The sequence below is a fragment of the Catharus ustulatus genome, chromosome 4 (genome assembly GCF_009819885.2).
Source record: "Catharus ustulatus isolate bCatUst1 chromosome 4, bCatUst1.pri.v2, whole genome shotgun sequence".
NCBI classification, from domain to species: Eukaryota; Metazoa; Chordata; class Aves; order Passeriformes; family Turdidae; genus Catharus; species Catharus ustulatus.
Window position 1 is genome coordinate 42,192,958 of NC_046224.1, and position 15,468 is coordinate 42,208,425.

At 37.3% G+C, this 15,468-nt stretch overlaps 1 protein-coding gene across 1 annotated transcript in view; it reads left to right on the forward strand.

The window, feature by feature from the left end:
• Positions 1 to 15,468, forward strand: part of POC1B (POC1 centriolar protein B) — a 52,588-nt gene that overhangs the window by 17,724 nt on the left and 19,396 nt on the right. Inside the window, exons 9-10 of the mRNA XM_033058728.1 lie at positions 2,112 to 2,267; positions 9,665 to 9,751. Of these exons, the coding sequence (XP_032914619.1) occupies positions 2,112 to 2,267; positions 9,665 to 9,751 (243 nt within the window). The remainder of the gene's footprint in view (positions 1 to 2,111; positions 2,268 to 9,664; positions 9,752 to 15,468) is intronic.

Consider the following 15,468-nt stretch of genomic DNA (forward strand, 5'->3'; position numbering starts at 1 on the left):
TTGGAAAAGTTCTGCTGGCAGATCAGAAATGTCATGCTTATGAGCAGGGGCTGGCCATAAAAGTATTATCTTCTACCCCTCATGCAGTATCCAAAATATACTGTCTGTTCACAGCATGATTTGGAGGCAGCTGATACATTTGAAGTTTATGGAAGACTGCTTCCTTCCTATGTATATTATTTACATTTTCAAACAACAGATCCTTCCATGCCTTTCCATCAAAGAAGAAAAACCAGTATCTCTGCTTCTTGTATCAAATTTCTGGTTGCTGCAGAACCAGCTGACAGCCTTGTTCAGAAGCAGGTTAAATATTTGAAACAAACACTGGATACTTTTGTTTATTTCTATTTGCTTCTTTCCTCAAACAAAAAAATCTCCAAGTGTAGTGTTCTGAAGTTTGTGTTCCTCACATTTTTGGCTATATGTGCATATGGCAATTTATTTCATTAACCTGTTGCCATGGAAAGCGTAAGACCTTTTATGACAAAGAGCAAGGTTACACCTATTTGTTTGGACAGTAGTAGCCTATGCTTCTAATTCAGTTACTACGTAGAAGAGACAACTGATATCTGATGAAGGCCTTGGTGTGAAGAGGAATACTTCTTTATGAAATATCCATCTTTCTAGGGTTTGCATATTTGCTTTTGCACTGTAGTTGAGATACTCAAGGCACATGCGGATATTTCCATTCTGGTTTTACTCTTGCTAATTTTTTTTAATGATGAAACTGCAGGGACATGGCCTTTCACTTAAGAACAAAATTAAACATATTTAGAGCTTGAGCAGCTCAAAAGCTCACCCCTGATAAAAGGTGAGCTGTCTCTTGCCTATACTGTTATTCATACTCAGTGCTGAAGCACTTAAATTTACTAAGCCAGCGGAAAATTAGCCTGAAAAGAAAGGGAAGAGACTACTGAAAAAAGTAACTTTATTCCAGACTGAATGATGTAATTAATAGAACCTACACGAATGAGGACGGAAAGAAAGCAGGAGCTCCTGTGAATCAACTGATCTATCACCTAACAGTCCTGCAAGTGGCAGGTTCTGAGGAGGGTTTAGGTAGTTTGACTGAGATCTGTGCATCCCTCTTTCACTGGTACTAATGTCTGAGTTAGTCTGGGTTCACCTTTAGTGGTGCACTGTCTCCCAGTGCATATTCAGGGTCTTTGACTCAAGGGAGTCATGGAAGATATTGAACCTGAAATGTAGTAATGCAGCTATTCAGAAATATATTAAAAATATGATATTGTGTGCTTAAAATTTCTGTGAACAAATGTATTATTTTTGTTGCTTAATAATTATTGATGTCTGAAAAATACTTCTAAGGTCTGTCCAAAATATTACTGGCTGGACAGGGAAGTAATTTTAATTTAGATTATAGTCCCCTCTTTGTTTTCTTTAATTTAGCTAGCAGATGTAGGTATCAGCATTGGTCTTTTGGTAACTTCTCAGTATCTCAAAATTCCTTTCCTTTTCCTCTTAATTAAATTACTTAAACATGCAATTATATTGTGACATGAGAAAGCAATGTTGTGTGTTATGATTTCATTTCCCGGAATATTCATAAGACTGGATAAAATACTTCTGGACTACCTCTATATCCTATGACTTTCTGCATTTAGTCATTGTATGACTTTTATATTGTTTCTACCCAGTACATAATTAGACAAAGTTCAGAAAAGAGATTCCTGCTGTTAAATCACTGGACCAGGTGTTTTAGAGTTCTGTTTAACTCTCATTTCTCTTGTTCTTTCAAACTTTCTTGTTAGACCTGCAAGCCTTTTTAAGGGGCAGAAATGTAACAGTACATGATCCCTTGATCTGGTAGAAAAGTAACTTGGAACAGTTCAGTTGGGACAGGACTTTGCTTTGTTTTGTGATTAGAGATGTATTTTAGAGGTGGTTTCATAAATAGATTGGACCACATCTTTTAGATTTGAAGTAAAGATAATCTGGGGAAGTGCCTTTGTTGCAGTAGGGATCAGACTAAGACATCACTGCAGTATTGTTAGGATGCAGAGATCTACTAGCAATAACAGACTTCACTGAATAGTTATGCTTTGAGCACTGAATAGCCTTCAAGTAGTTACTGATATGAAGATTTCTTACAGGTATTTCTATGGAAAACCAATTTTGATACTTTGGATTATGAAGAAGTTCTCAAACACAATTTTAGAAGAACACATATTGATGATCCTCCTCATCTTCTTGATATTTACCCAAGGTCATCTCATCTCCATGAAGATGAAAATCTTAATACAGTTGAGGTGAGTGCAATAAATTGTCTAATATAGGAAACAAGAAGCTTCTGTGAACACTGTCTGACATTTATGGTTAAATATGTTTTATGTATACTAGAGAGCTTTTTATTGTTATATATAATACTTTGGAAGCAACCATAATTTATGGATCCACATTAGAGTTACTAGGCAAGCTGATGTGTGCAGGTTTATACTGAAATTACTTTCATGCTTCTTCTATGTCTGTACTCTACATCTGATTCAAGCAAAATATATGTAATAATCTGGTTTCTGAAATAAAACTGCAAGTGTTGCAGAAGGCATCTGAATCTTCAATGAGCTTTAGAATACTTATCAGAATACATCATTATAAGCAGGACAAAGTGGTGGTATTACTGAAAGTCAAATACTTGATTGTCACAAGCTTTCCTCTTTCCAAGACCTTTAGGTACTGTGAGAAGGTCTTGATATCTGTTTAAAGGACTTTCTAGACCAGAAGTGTGTTTTACCTCGCTGTGAAGTCTGATTTCCTCATATTTTATTCTTTAACTACTTCACTGTCAGTCTGTCTACTGGCATCTGTTGAAAGTGTTGGAAATTAGAGAACCAAAGTGCAATGTCAAATATTCTGCCAGTATTAGGAAAACTTCTGTGTTTGTCAAGTAGTCTGAAAGTTTTGCTCAATAGGTAGACAGTGCTATGCCTTCAATGAGGCCATTGTTTACACTTTGTTTGTGATAGACTTTGATAGAGCTGGCTGGCCTCTGCAGGGCAATTACTTATGTTTTCTTCACTTTTTTTAATAGTCTCCAGGTTCCTCTAGTGTTGAAGAACTGTATCTGAAATAAATCTAGGAACTTCCTGATTGCTGTAATATGCTATCAGAGGACTATAGAAATTCACCTTTGCCTGGTTGCCTAGTAGAAAACGTAGATACTGCCGCCATACTGTTCAGCGTTTTAAAGCAGTGACATTTGGGGATATTGAGCTTTCTTGTGGGTGGGTGTGTTTGCAATATGAATACATGCAAATGAGTAGTGTAAAGATTGAAAACATTTGCTGGAGGAAGGGAACTGTGATGAAATCCATGACTAAGATTTCTTCTGTGCCTGGTTCTATTGTCAAGCTGGATATGAAGCTTTCTAGTGCTTAGCATTTTGATCAGAACAGGATAACTGCACATATGACAAGCTTCACAAACAAACTTCCGTGATGGACTTTCCTATTTGTTGTAAGGTAAATGAATGAAGTTAAGTTTACTGGTACCAGCCTTCAGTATAGTTGGTCAGTGCCAGAACAAACTCAATCACAGCATTTGCCAGCAGATACATGGCAGTCTTGCTGGAGCAACATTTTGCTTCAAGTTTATTCAAATTGCACCCAGTTATAGCATGTACTAAACAAACACAGTAGATTATAGCTGCAGAGGTCCATTGTTTTCTTTTCAGGTCAACATTTCCAGACTTCTCTGCTGGTTACATGCCTGGCAAAGATGTAAATATACTTCAAACCAGTTTTTTCAGATTTTTTTTTCTTGTTCCTGGCCCTGGGTAATTGAGAAGCTCTGGAAAAGCATTAATGAGTTCAGGCTAAAGTTAAACTAAGGCTAGGAAGCCACATTATCAGTACTGAAAGGGCTCATCAAGGAAAGTCAGTAGTTGAATGTCAAGAAATTATTTATTAGTTAGTTTTGACAAATTTGACTTAGACCTATATCTACATTTATTCGTTGCTGCAGCATTTGTGCCTATAAGCTGCTGGACTGCTCCATAGTAGTAAAAGAGCTCTATGGCTTTGTCATAGCAAAGTTTTGGACTCTTTGTGTTATATTTTTGTGGCCTTATTTCAGGATTTTAACAAGAGTTGCTGTATTTTCTATAATATTGTCACTAGAAGATCTTTCTTTCAAGTAAACATCAAGTATGTTATATTCTTGAAGACAAAATAGTGTCAGTTTCAACAAAACACATTGCTGTAATGTAATATATTTTTACATTTTTAAATTGAATGATATAGTAATAATGATTAGAATCTCTTTTGCAGCTAATTTTTGGATTAATGTAATAATATAATAATTGAGATGATATTAGGATGAAATGATAAAATTTTCTTGCTCCATATGTCTTTTCTTGTTTTTTTTTTGCTCCTCCTGTCTGCCCCAACAAAAATTGTGGGATTTTTGCTGTGATGAGGAAGAATAAACCTCACCAACTGGACAAAAACATAATTTATCCAGACAAAACTGGTATCAGGTTACTACCAGCAGTAACATGCTTTAGTTAGTATGCACTAGATCGTAGGTAGCACTATGCTTGAAATTTTTCAGTGTTCGATCTTAACTATTTCTTCTTGTAACTGAGAAAAAGCATAATGTATAGACCCACTGTGCTGTGTTGTATTCTGGAGAAGGAAAAAAAGAAAAAAAGAATTTTTGTCCTTCACATGCCAAGCTCTTTCTAAGCCAGAGGCAATAGAGAGAATTCTAGTGTTAGGCTGTTCCACTGCAATTCCATCCTCATCTTTCAATGGCTCATCATGCTTCTAATACATAAGGGAAGGGAGGAATGGAATCACAGGCATGCCAGAGGGAGCTTCTGGAGATCATCTCTTCTTCCTATCAGTAGCACATCAGTTCAGCTGTGTCTGGTTAGGGGGCCTTGAAGAGGGTTGGAGGTTCCCCTGCCTCTCTGTGTAATCTATTCCACTACAGCACCGCAGTTGTAATGATAATTTTTTCCTATTATCTCATCTACACCTTAGAGAATATGCGGAACTGCTTCCTTTCTTGTTGTTTTCTTCCTTTCTCTTCATATTTCTATGTCAACAGGGTAAGATAATTGATCTTAACTAAACAGAAGTAACACTAAGAGACTTGGTAACATATGCAAGAATTACAGGCGGGCAGAGGACGCAGTTGGGAAATGGGATTTTTAAAAGTATCAATGACTGCTTAAGGTTTGCTACAAGCCACTACAATGTTACCTAAATGCTTGAGATGTGTTGTAATACATTGCCTTGAGTTATGCTCAGCTGGTTTAGTCACCTCAACAACAGGAATGAAGAGGGATTGCCTTAGGATAAAATTAAAGGTGTTGGAACACAAAAAGTTCAACAGATGTACAGACAGAAAGAGGAAAGTAATTGTCCCCCTGTTTTTTAAGAATTCATAATGTTTCACACCTTTCCTTTTTTTTTGTTGGCTATTACTCCTCTATCTCTGCTTGCCTCAGTGTGGCAAAGTCCCTGCAATTCCAGAACTGAGGAAATAGTATACACAAAAATTGAGTTGGCTTAAAATTTATTCACCTGGGGTCAGAGGCACAGTTGCAATGTTTTCACACATCACCTGTTGGAAATGCTATTTTGAATAAAGCAGCTGGCACAAGGGCATTAAGAATTGCAGGTATCATCTGGTGTTTTGCCTTCAGGATAGTGACAGAAAGATGGTCCTTGAGTGTATTTTGCTTCTGATAACTTTTTTCCTATTTACTCTTCAAAGCTATTATTTGATTCTGTAATATTTCAGATACCTTCCTTATTTTTTTTCTCTCCCTACCTAATAATAGGAATAATTAACTTTTACAAGAAAGTAATTAGTTATATTATCTCCTCAGTCCAGCCTGAATTTTAATGCAGTTTCAAATTTCATGTTCTTGGTTTGTAAAACTTTATAACTGTTCTCCAACTGCACTGATCAATGTGATTCTTGAATATTCAGGTAAGTAGAGATTTAATGCTTACAATCATTGCAATTTTTCAGACAGCTTGGAAACGTAAGTAAATTGTTTGTTCTCTAAAGGCACCTACCTTTTTCTGTTGACCATAGAGGTAATCTTAGGTGAGTACCAGCTCAAATACAGGTGACAAGCTGTATGGCTAAATTTAACTGAGGTAAATCCCAGTTGTTGTCTCTGTGTGATATAAGGACCTCGTGGAATTATTTGACAACAGTATGTTTAATCAGTTATGCAGTTTTAGTGAAATATACTAAAAACTGCATTCCACTAGATGAGAAATGTGTTTCTGAATTTGCTGTGTTTGTACATAATTGACCTTTCACGTGCTAAAGACTTCTTTAAAATAAATGGAAGATTAGAAATTGGTTTCTTTCAAAACAGCTTTGAGGTTTGAACATATCAAGATGCATAGAGTTTATCTCTTTTGCATAGAGCTTCTGTTGATTTAATTTAATCTTAAAATTTTCAGTGTAATTTCAGTTGTAAATATTTTCTTATATGAAGGAAATTCAAATATACACTAGGTGGCAGTAGAAAAAAGATTATATGGCTTGCTTGGCTTGAGGGCCCCAGTCTACAGCAAAGAACAATGTTTAATCAAATAGAAAGCTAACTTTCTCTTGCTGTATTTGGAGAGACTATTTCACAAGTAGCTAAATCACTTTCCTAAGAAATACTTTGAGTCATTTAAAACTTTCTCTTTTAATTTTATTAACTATATTTTTCTAATTCATGAAAGAAACCTTTCCTTCAAATATATTTTATTTTACTATGCATCAAAATGTGATAATTTTATTATCATATTAGAAGATATTGAAAATATTTATGTATCAGTTTACCATGTAATTAAAGCAAGGCTTTGAAAGAGTGTTTTTGAAAACTTGTTATATGTGACAGTACTCTCTACCTTGTGTTTTCGTGCTCTGTTTTTTCTGTCTTGTTTCTTAAAGTTAAGTCTTTTCAAGACTTACCTTTAAGACTTCCTTTGGCAAGATTATTTTACAGCTAACTATGTCACCTTGTCAGGAAATGTCAAGTAATTTGAAACTTTTACATTTAGTTTCATTCCATTACCTCATTCATTTTTAATGCAATTTTAAACACTGATATTTGTGCGGTGAACTTAGATACAGCCTTTATATTTTTGCACATTTTTATACACCTTTTAGATGCTATCTCAGACTAGTTGCTTAATAATTTTATATTTCATTCTTTTAGTATTGCTTATGACAGTTACTCCACCGCCAGCCAGGGTTCACAGTGTTCTTCATCCTCCTCTTATCACTGGTAAAGCAATAAGCAGAAGTATACTCAGAGGAACTTTCATTCTAGCTCCAGGATGTCACGCTTCTGTGTTTGTCACACACAAAAAGAGCATATTTTTTAACTTACTACACCATGAATTTATTTACCAACCTGTATCAAGAATTTATCTCCTTCTACAATATCTCTGATGTATATAACAAAGAGATACTGTCTCAAAGATGTTTCAAGAGCTATTAGTGATAATACTACAGTAGTTCCTCCCCATTAGAGTACTGATAGGTAGTAGGCTTCTACTGTCCCTCTTCTGCAGAATCCTGCAAATGCATTGTCCTCGATGCCCAGTGTCTTCAGTGCCCAAATGATGCATGTCAGAAAATGACTTTAGTCTTACCTACTCATAGCTTGAGTGGCACTTAAGATTCTGCATTGATTATATTTATTGTAGGGCTAACAATGTCAGAAGGAACTGACCCTGGTTATTCTGGGCACTGAACAAATGCAAACTCTGAGTTACCTGTGTCATCTCAATAGACGTAATACGTATAGAGGTGAAACAATAAAATTTGCAGTTCCTCTCCTGCTCACCTTAACTGTGAAAAAGTGGTAAGCAATACTGTATTCAGAGGAGATTTTGGTAATTCATGTTTCTGCAGAGAAGATGCTAAAGGGAGAAGTCCAGTTAAAATGGTAGAATTTTCAGCTAAATTGAAGGTTAATACATAGACCATGTTACTTGGCTTTGGTTTTCCTCTCTCCCTTTCTTTCCTCCAAGTCTATTTGACAAAACTGGAAGAAAGCAAGACTTGATCCTAATATCTACAATGAGGTAGAATTTTAAGTGTTCAGTTGTGATGACCATGTAGCAGAATGGGTTTTCTTGATTGTCCCTGAGTCCCTGCTCATTCTTGACTGATGCACCTGTAATCAGAAGACAGAAAAAAGATCATAGATGAAGAATGGCTTGTTGAATGTGAATAAAAGAAAGAGCTAAGCACTACTACTCAGAGAAGTGAACAAGCTTAAAAACAATATTAAGATCTCCCCTTAGGGAAGGCTTGTCGTCTCTGATTTGTAAGTTCTGCAAAGTGTAAGAATCACTTTCACTTTGAATAATCAGGTAGTATCTGTTTTTAAATGTTTACCTTCTAGCTTACTAGTAAACTTTGTCCATCTTCTTCCACTTTTATTTACTGAGGGAGATCTTGCTTCTATTAATTTTAACCTAAATTTCTGCAAGTAAGTACAGAAATCTAAATAAACTGAATGAAAAGTCTTCAGGCAGTACAAGGTGCTGTTGCCCTCCTTCCTTGACTATTAATTCCAGAAAAAAGATTGTATTCTAGCTACTTGAGAAACATGTCTCTGACTTAAATGTCTTTATACCAGTGTATGGACCCTAGCATCAGGGATTTTTCCTGTGGAAGTACCACTGAAGCAGTTACTGAGTAAGCAGCTCTGGGTGAGCTAGAATTTTGACAGTCTTCAGGTAAATAGGAGGATCCTCCTCTTGAGAAGTCAAAATAAAATGACCCTCGTAGCTAAGAAACTTTCAGTGACTAAACTTAACCCTGTCACTAGGCAAGTGTGAGTTTTGAGGGTTCTGGGGTTTTTTTCCTACTTTCAATAAAGTGATTGGAATTAATACTGTCTCTGGATTACTGATAAAAAGTTGGAAAGAGAAAAGTTCATTTCTCTTTATTACATCAGACTTCTTGGTGATTTGAAAGTTGTCTAGTGTTTCTGTAAATTTTGCCAGTTCATAAGATAATAAGTATAGTACTTCCATGCATCATGCTGAGAGGGCAAACATCTTAGGCTATGATACACCTAGATAATAAATAGTAGGGGTAATATGCACATGGCTTTTTGTAGGGAGGTTATTCTGATCCATAGGTGAAACTGTAAGATAAAAGCAGTAGCTTTCTCAAATTTCATGTTCTCTGATACATTCTTAATGCTTCACTTTCGGGAAAGGACATTAGCAAAATATTGCTAAAGTTATAGATTAACTCCTATAGCCAAAAATAAGCAAGTAGTAACTGTGATATTAAGAGCAAAATTGGAGATACTGTGATGACATATCTGATCAATCAGCCTCTGACATTGTCCCAGTAGAAAGCAGTTTTTTCTGTGGTTTCAGGAGCAAGATAGTTTGTGTTTGATCTGTTAACTTAGCACAGATTTCAGTGTTACCTCCTACCTGTTTTCCACAGAAGTGCTTTCAAATTTATTTTGGCAATCAGAACAGGTACAGAAGAAGTAAGCATATTGACAGTCTGTTATAATGGATGACTTGAGGATCTTGAATGGGGATTGGGAACCAACTGATCTGGGCTGCTAAGTTTGTTCTCAATTTTTATTTCAGTCTGATTTCCTTTTCTCTGTTGGTGCTGAAATAATGATATAATTCATTTTCAACAGGTCGACCCTACCTTTGATGTGCCTGACAAACAAGCACCTGACCCAGTTGTCATCAATATTAGACCGGTTTCAGGTATCAGTACTCCTGTAAGTTGCTTTAAAATAATACAAAGGAAAAAAAGAAAAAGGGTAGGGTATAGCTAGCTTGTTACAGAAATATGCCTTTACTGTCCATATGAATAAAATAGATTTTTTAGTAATTGTTGAGTGCTCAGAGTTCAATATCCTGAATTCTCAACTTAAACCTTCTGTCGCAGTTCCCAAATCCAACCAGAAGATGGTGTGATAGCAAAGCTTTCATTTTATATCTGTAGTTTTACCACTGTATTAAGCGCAAGTTCTATTTATAAGCCCATGCTAAGTAATCTAAATATTACTGTTAAAATTTGTATCTTATTCTCAAGCACTTCTTGTAATTCTGTCTTTATCTGCAAATAATGGTAACCCTAAAGAGTCATTGTCTCAGTGATACGATTCTAAAAGTGATGTTTTATTATTTCTCCTTTTAAGGCATTTAGTAGTTCTCTAGAAGGAAAAAAAAAAAAAGTAATACTTTTGAAGACAAAGTGATAGGATTAGAATCTTCTAATGTTGACTTTACATATGACTTTGGTATGGCATGGGGGAGGAGAGGAAGGCAATGTTTTAGTGGTAGTTTCGTGGGAGGAAAAATATGTTCTCCTGGTATGAAATCTAAAAGACATGCTGTTCTAGAATTAGGTTAAAATGAGAAATTTTCTTTTAGTTCTGAATCTGTTTCTGTGAAGGCACAAATAGTGTCTTGAGCAATTTTAGTTACCATAAACCATATGTGGTTGAAGGGTTAATACTTAGAAAAAGGCAACAGGTGTGGTTTCTGCTGTTCTATTTTGTCATGAGTGCTTTATGAAAGCTATGTTGTGAAGGTACTATATAAAATTCTTTAAGATAATTTTTGAAGATCATGATGCCCAGGTTGATGAGAAACCTTTACTTCAAAACAAATAATGGTATAATGACTTGTGTTTGAGAGGAGATAATGTTATATATTTTAAGGTTTATCCGTTGTGTCATGTTTTCACAATGAAAATATAGTTCTTTGTAGACTTACAGACACCTGTTTAGTAGGCTTCACGGACAGTGGATTGTGGTAGATACAATTTATTGACTACCGATCACTTTTAAGTATTCTGTGTTCATTACTTACTCTGCTCATCACAGAGTTCAAATGTATGGTTGCACTGTAATTCTTTATTACATACCTACAAACCACTTAGTCTTCATTAATTCTTTTGGTGTGAAAGCATCTTGTAAAACTTTATGCTCAGAACTTGGAGGAGAGAACTGACCCAAGAAGCACAGCATTTTTTTGACTACTGTCTGTCTGGCTTTACAATCTTAATTATAAAAATGTTGCTTCATAATTTATGCTTTTTTACTATGTCAGTAATCACTATGTTTTTTTTTCCCCCAGCATCTCAGTCTACCAGTTATCATTGATTCTTGTCACTGCTGCATTTCAGCATTCCCCATCTGTGTCTTTCCATCTAGAAACATTTCTATAACCTTGTTACTTGGACTGCAGCCTTAAGGGCAACTGTCCTGTTCAACACAGGTTAACCCTAACCGTGCCACTCTTCACACAAATTCTGGAATCATTTGCATGGTTTCTTTGCCGCTAATATCCTTACTCTCCCATCAAGAATAACACTTTCTTCAACTTTTCCCACCAGTCTAGTCCTCCCTTCTTTCTAATGTCAGCTCATCCTTTGTATCATTTTCCTGTCCAGTGTCTGTCTGCTGCATTACCAGCTTCTGTCATTTGTGGAATTATCACCTGTTTCTTAATCAGGCCAACCACCTAGACTCTGTGTCTAGAGGGTTCTGCATCTCAGTGACTTGGACCTTTTTATCTGAAGCTTTCTTAGTTTTCCTAATGTGTCGAGACTCTGTCTAATAGAGGCTTGATGTGTTCTTCATAAGAAACAGGAAGAAAAGGGAAGATGCTGCCTTTACTTCTATCATGCCTTCACTGACAGATTTCCTCTTGCTACAGTTTGTCCTCAATTAAATGATACTACTTTTGTGCATTATTTGTATTTTTTTCTTAATCCCTTTCCAACTTGAGATTGCCATCCTCTAGTCATAGTCTAATTCATTGTCCTACCTCATACATATCCCTGATTCCAGCCCCAATGGGTTGCTCTTTTTCTACTGGTTGTTGAAGACATTATCAATGTGCATTTTTTTTTTCCCTGCAAACATTTCAAGACCCGTTTTAAATCTGTTTATAGCTTTTTTGCATACTTCTACTGAAAGAATGCTATTCAAATAACAAAATTTTAAAATCAGATTGTTGGGTTAATTTACACGTCCTATCTATACCTACTTACTCTTTTAAGGCTCTGCCTTAAGGAGTTCTGCCTTCTGCCTATGTGCAGAGAGTAAAGTGCAGTCTGCATTTAGGTATCTTTATGCACTCTTGTTCATGGCATTTATCACCCATGTAACACAGCAGGATCTTAAGGGTTATTTACAAAACATATTGGCAAGTCCCTAGATACTGGAAGTAGCTAATCAACATATTTACTTTAATTTTACTGCTGAAGGAGAGAGGTACTTGAGACAGTGATGTGACAAAATGCGAGTCTTTAAATACAACCTTTCTCTGGGGTGGCTAACAACACTGAAGCTTTTCTAGGATCTCTGGTGAACTGAGGTGCCTTCAGGAAGATTGGAAGTCTATGCAAAACCTTGTAATGTTTTGTTGACTAACTACCAAAATTTGTGACAGTAAGTGGTCAAAAACTTCTGTAGGTCTCAGTCTAGTCCAGGAGAAATGACAATAGGAGAAAGTGCTCTTCTTTTTGAGATCTTTTCTTCAGCTGGAATTGTGTGTTGTTCTACTTCTTTATGGGAAATACATTATTACTGCCCCAAGATGATTTGTGACAGAGCAAAAAGGTATTTCCTTCCCTCTGTGAAGATTTGTTGATGAAAGTGATATAGTATAGGTTGAGAGGGATATCTGGAGTAATTTCATCTAACTATCTGCTTAAAGCAAGGCCAACTTAGATCAGTTCTTATAAGCCTTGTCCCATTCATTTGTTAGTAATGTGTAAGGATAGAGATTCTACCACCTTTCTGGGCAAGAATATCTTATGTTCCAACATGCCTGTTAGCTTCAATTCACAGTGGTCCTGTAATACGTGTGTGTTTGTCTTCTTTCTGTTTACCCATTAGATATCTGAGATGGCAGCAAGATTTCCCTGTATCTTTTCTTCCAGAGAACAAACCTGGTTCTCTGCCTTTTCTTGGTATCACATGTTCCAGCCCCTTTGTTATCTTGTTCACACTCAACTCAGCTTGCTCCAGGGTGTCAGTGTCTATCTACGACCAAGAAGCCCAAAAGAGGACACGCTACTCTAGACAATTAGGGTGCAGCTAAGTATCACCATCATCTATTTTTGACAGCAATCTGCCTAGAGAAGATTTTAAAAACAAGTACAGTAATTTCACAATTACAAGCCGCACCATTTTCACTACAGTTTTGGTCCATACCCAGAAGTGCGGCCTGTATTCTGGAGCGGCTAATATATGAACAATATTCTAAAAGCTGCCAACATAGAAGTGAGAGCCCGCAGCAGCCCCAAGCCAAGCTGGAGCCCGGCCGGCCCCGGCAGAGGTGGGGAAGCCTGGCAGAGGCGGGGCCAGCAGTTCGGGGGGTGGGCGGCAGAGCCTGGCGGTACGGGGAAGCCCAGCAGAACCAGGGCTAGCAGCATGGGGGAGCCCAGCAGAACCGGGGCTAGCAGCGTGGGGGAATCTGGTGGTGCAGGGGAGCATGGCAGAAACGGGAAGCCTGGCGGCATGGGGAAGCCCAGCAGAACCGGGGCCAGCAGCGTGGGGAAGCCCGGCAGCGCGGGGGCCAGCAGTGCTGGCCAGGGCGAGCAAACGCGGCGGCGGTGGTGCAGACGGGAGGGGGGGACAAGTGAGCCCGGCGGTGGCAGCGGCAGCACCGCCCGGCCGACCCCGAGCGGCCTCGCCGAGCCGTAGCGCCGAGCTGGGCCACCCAGCCCCGTCGGCAACCATGAGCGGGCCGAGCCTGCCTGGCCCCGCCCTGAGCCAGTAAACCCCGCTATGCTGCGATTCTGTTACTAATTGGCAAATTTGTGAAAGTTGCACATGGATTCTCGCTACAAACGAAAGTGCAGCTAATAGTCCATTGCAGCTTATGTATGGATGAGGACCTAAACGTTGCCGACACCCCGGAAATGTGGCTTATAATCCGTGCGGCTTGTATTAGTGAAATTACTGTATTTAAAAATATAATAACTCTTGATTCTTCATTGTGAATTTAAAATATATGTTTAGATATTTTCTTAACAGTTCATTTATTTTGAGCTGTCTAAGGAAATACTAGTATTATCTCTTCTTCCTACTCCTCCTCTTCTTTTCAAGCAATTTTAATTTCTTGCTTCGTCAAAACCAACAGTCCATCAGAGCTACCACACTTAAAATGCCTGCTTTTGTGTTTTCTTTTTTAAAGTTTAGTTGTATTTTCTTGCTTCAGAGGTTAAGATATGCGGATACAAATGTTCTTATAGGGATTTTGCTGAAAACACTTGCATTATTAAACTGCCTATATTGTAAACATCAGCTTCTATTCTAGCTTAGTACTAAGGCCAGTTGTTTTGAACCTGGTGAAAAATCTTTTCTCATCTAAGGTTCATACTGATGTAACTTCTTTTGTAAACTCAGTGAAGGGAGTGTGATTCTTGTGTCACTGGAAAAATTTCACTGAAGTTTTCAGTATGGAGTTGGTTTCTTTTGGACTACAATTATAAAACCATTAAGAATTCCTGTGTATTATTATGGTTAGGAAATGGCTTTGGGTTTGATGATTCATTTATTCAGTTCTCCTGTGTACTATTGAAAGCACTGTAAAAATTAGCTGTGTATGCCTAACAAACTAGTATTTGTGTAATGTCCTGACTTTTTCAATGGTAAGAGTCCTCATATGTTTCAGTTACTAGAAATTAGGTGTGTTCTAGCCTTTTGCACTCTGAAAATATTCACTAAATTGGAGTCAAATTTGAGGGCTGGGAGTGGTGTTTCTTTCTCCTTTCTATTTCATTGAAGATTCTGAAAGCATTACTGCCTCTCTCCCACTCTTTCTCCATGTGTCAAGCAGCTTAATATTGCCTTTGTTTTCTGAACTATTGAAAAGGAAAAATTGGAAGTTTTGTTTCTCTTTGGGATTCTTTCTGTTTCATCCTCCAATTTTAGTTTTAGTCATGAAGGAGGTTGGGTTTTTTTATTTCTGTAAGGCAATGCACTGGTAACCTCCGGTCCCTGATAAGCTGTTGGAAACAAGGGAAAGTTGATGGTGTCTCTGTAGTTTTTACTGACAGAAGCAGGAAATCACTGTAGAGGCTCTCAAATGTTACATCCCCTGACCTTGTTCATGTAAACAGGATCTGGAGGAAGCAAAGCAATGTACTGTGATCTGGAAGTCAGAATGTCTGTGCCGGCTGGGAGATGTTTGCTGTTCTTTCTCTTCTAGTGCCATTTAACACTAAAAACAAGACATTCTTATTGTTCGTTTACAGTACAACTTCTACAAAGTTAAGAGTGGGTTAATTACTGAGTGAGGAAAGATAAGGATTGTTTCTGTTTGGAGCAAAAAGAACATACTAAGTTTTAAAATAGAAAGTTTATCTGCACTGCGTTTGTAGTAGGTGTCTTGAGGCAAAAAGTAAAAGTATCTGTACTCTCAATTTATTCTGTACACATTGCTTTTTCAGTTTGTGTTTCAGGGTTTAGGT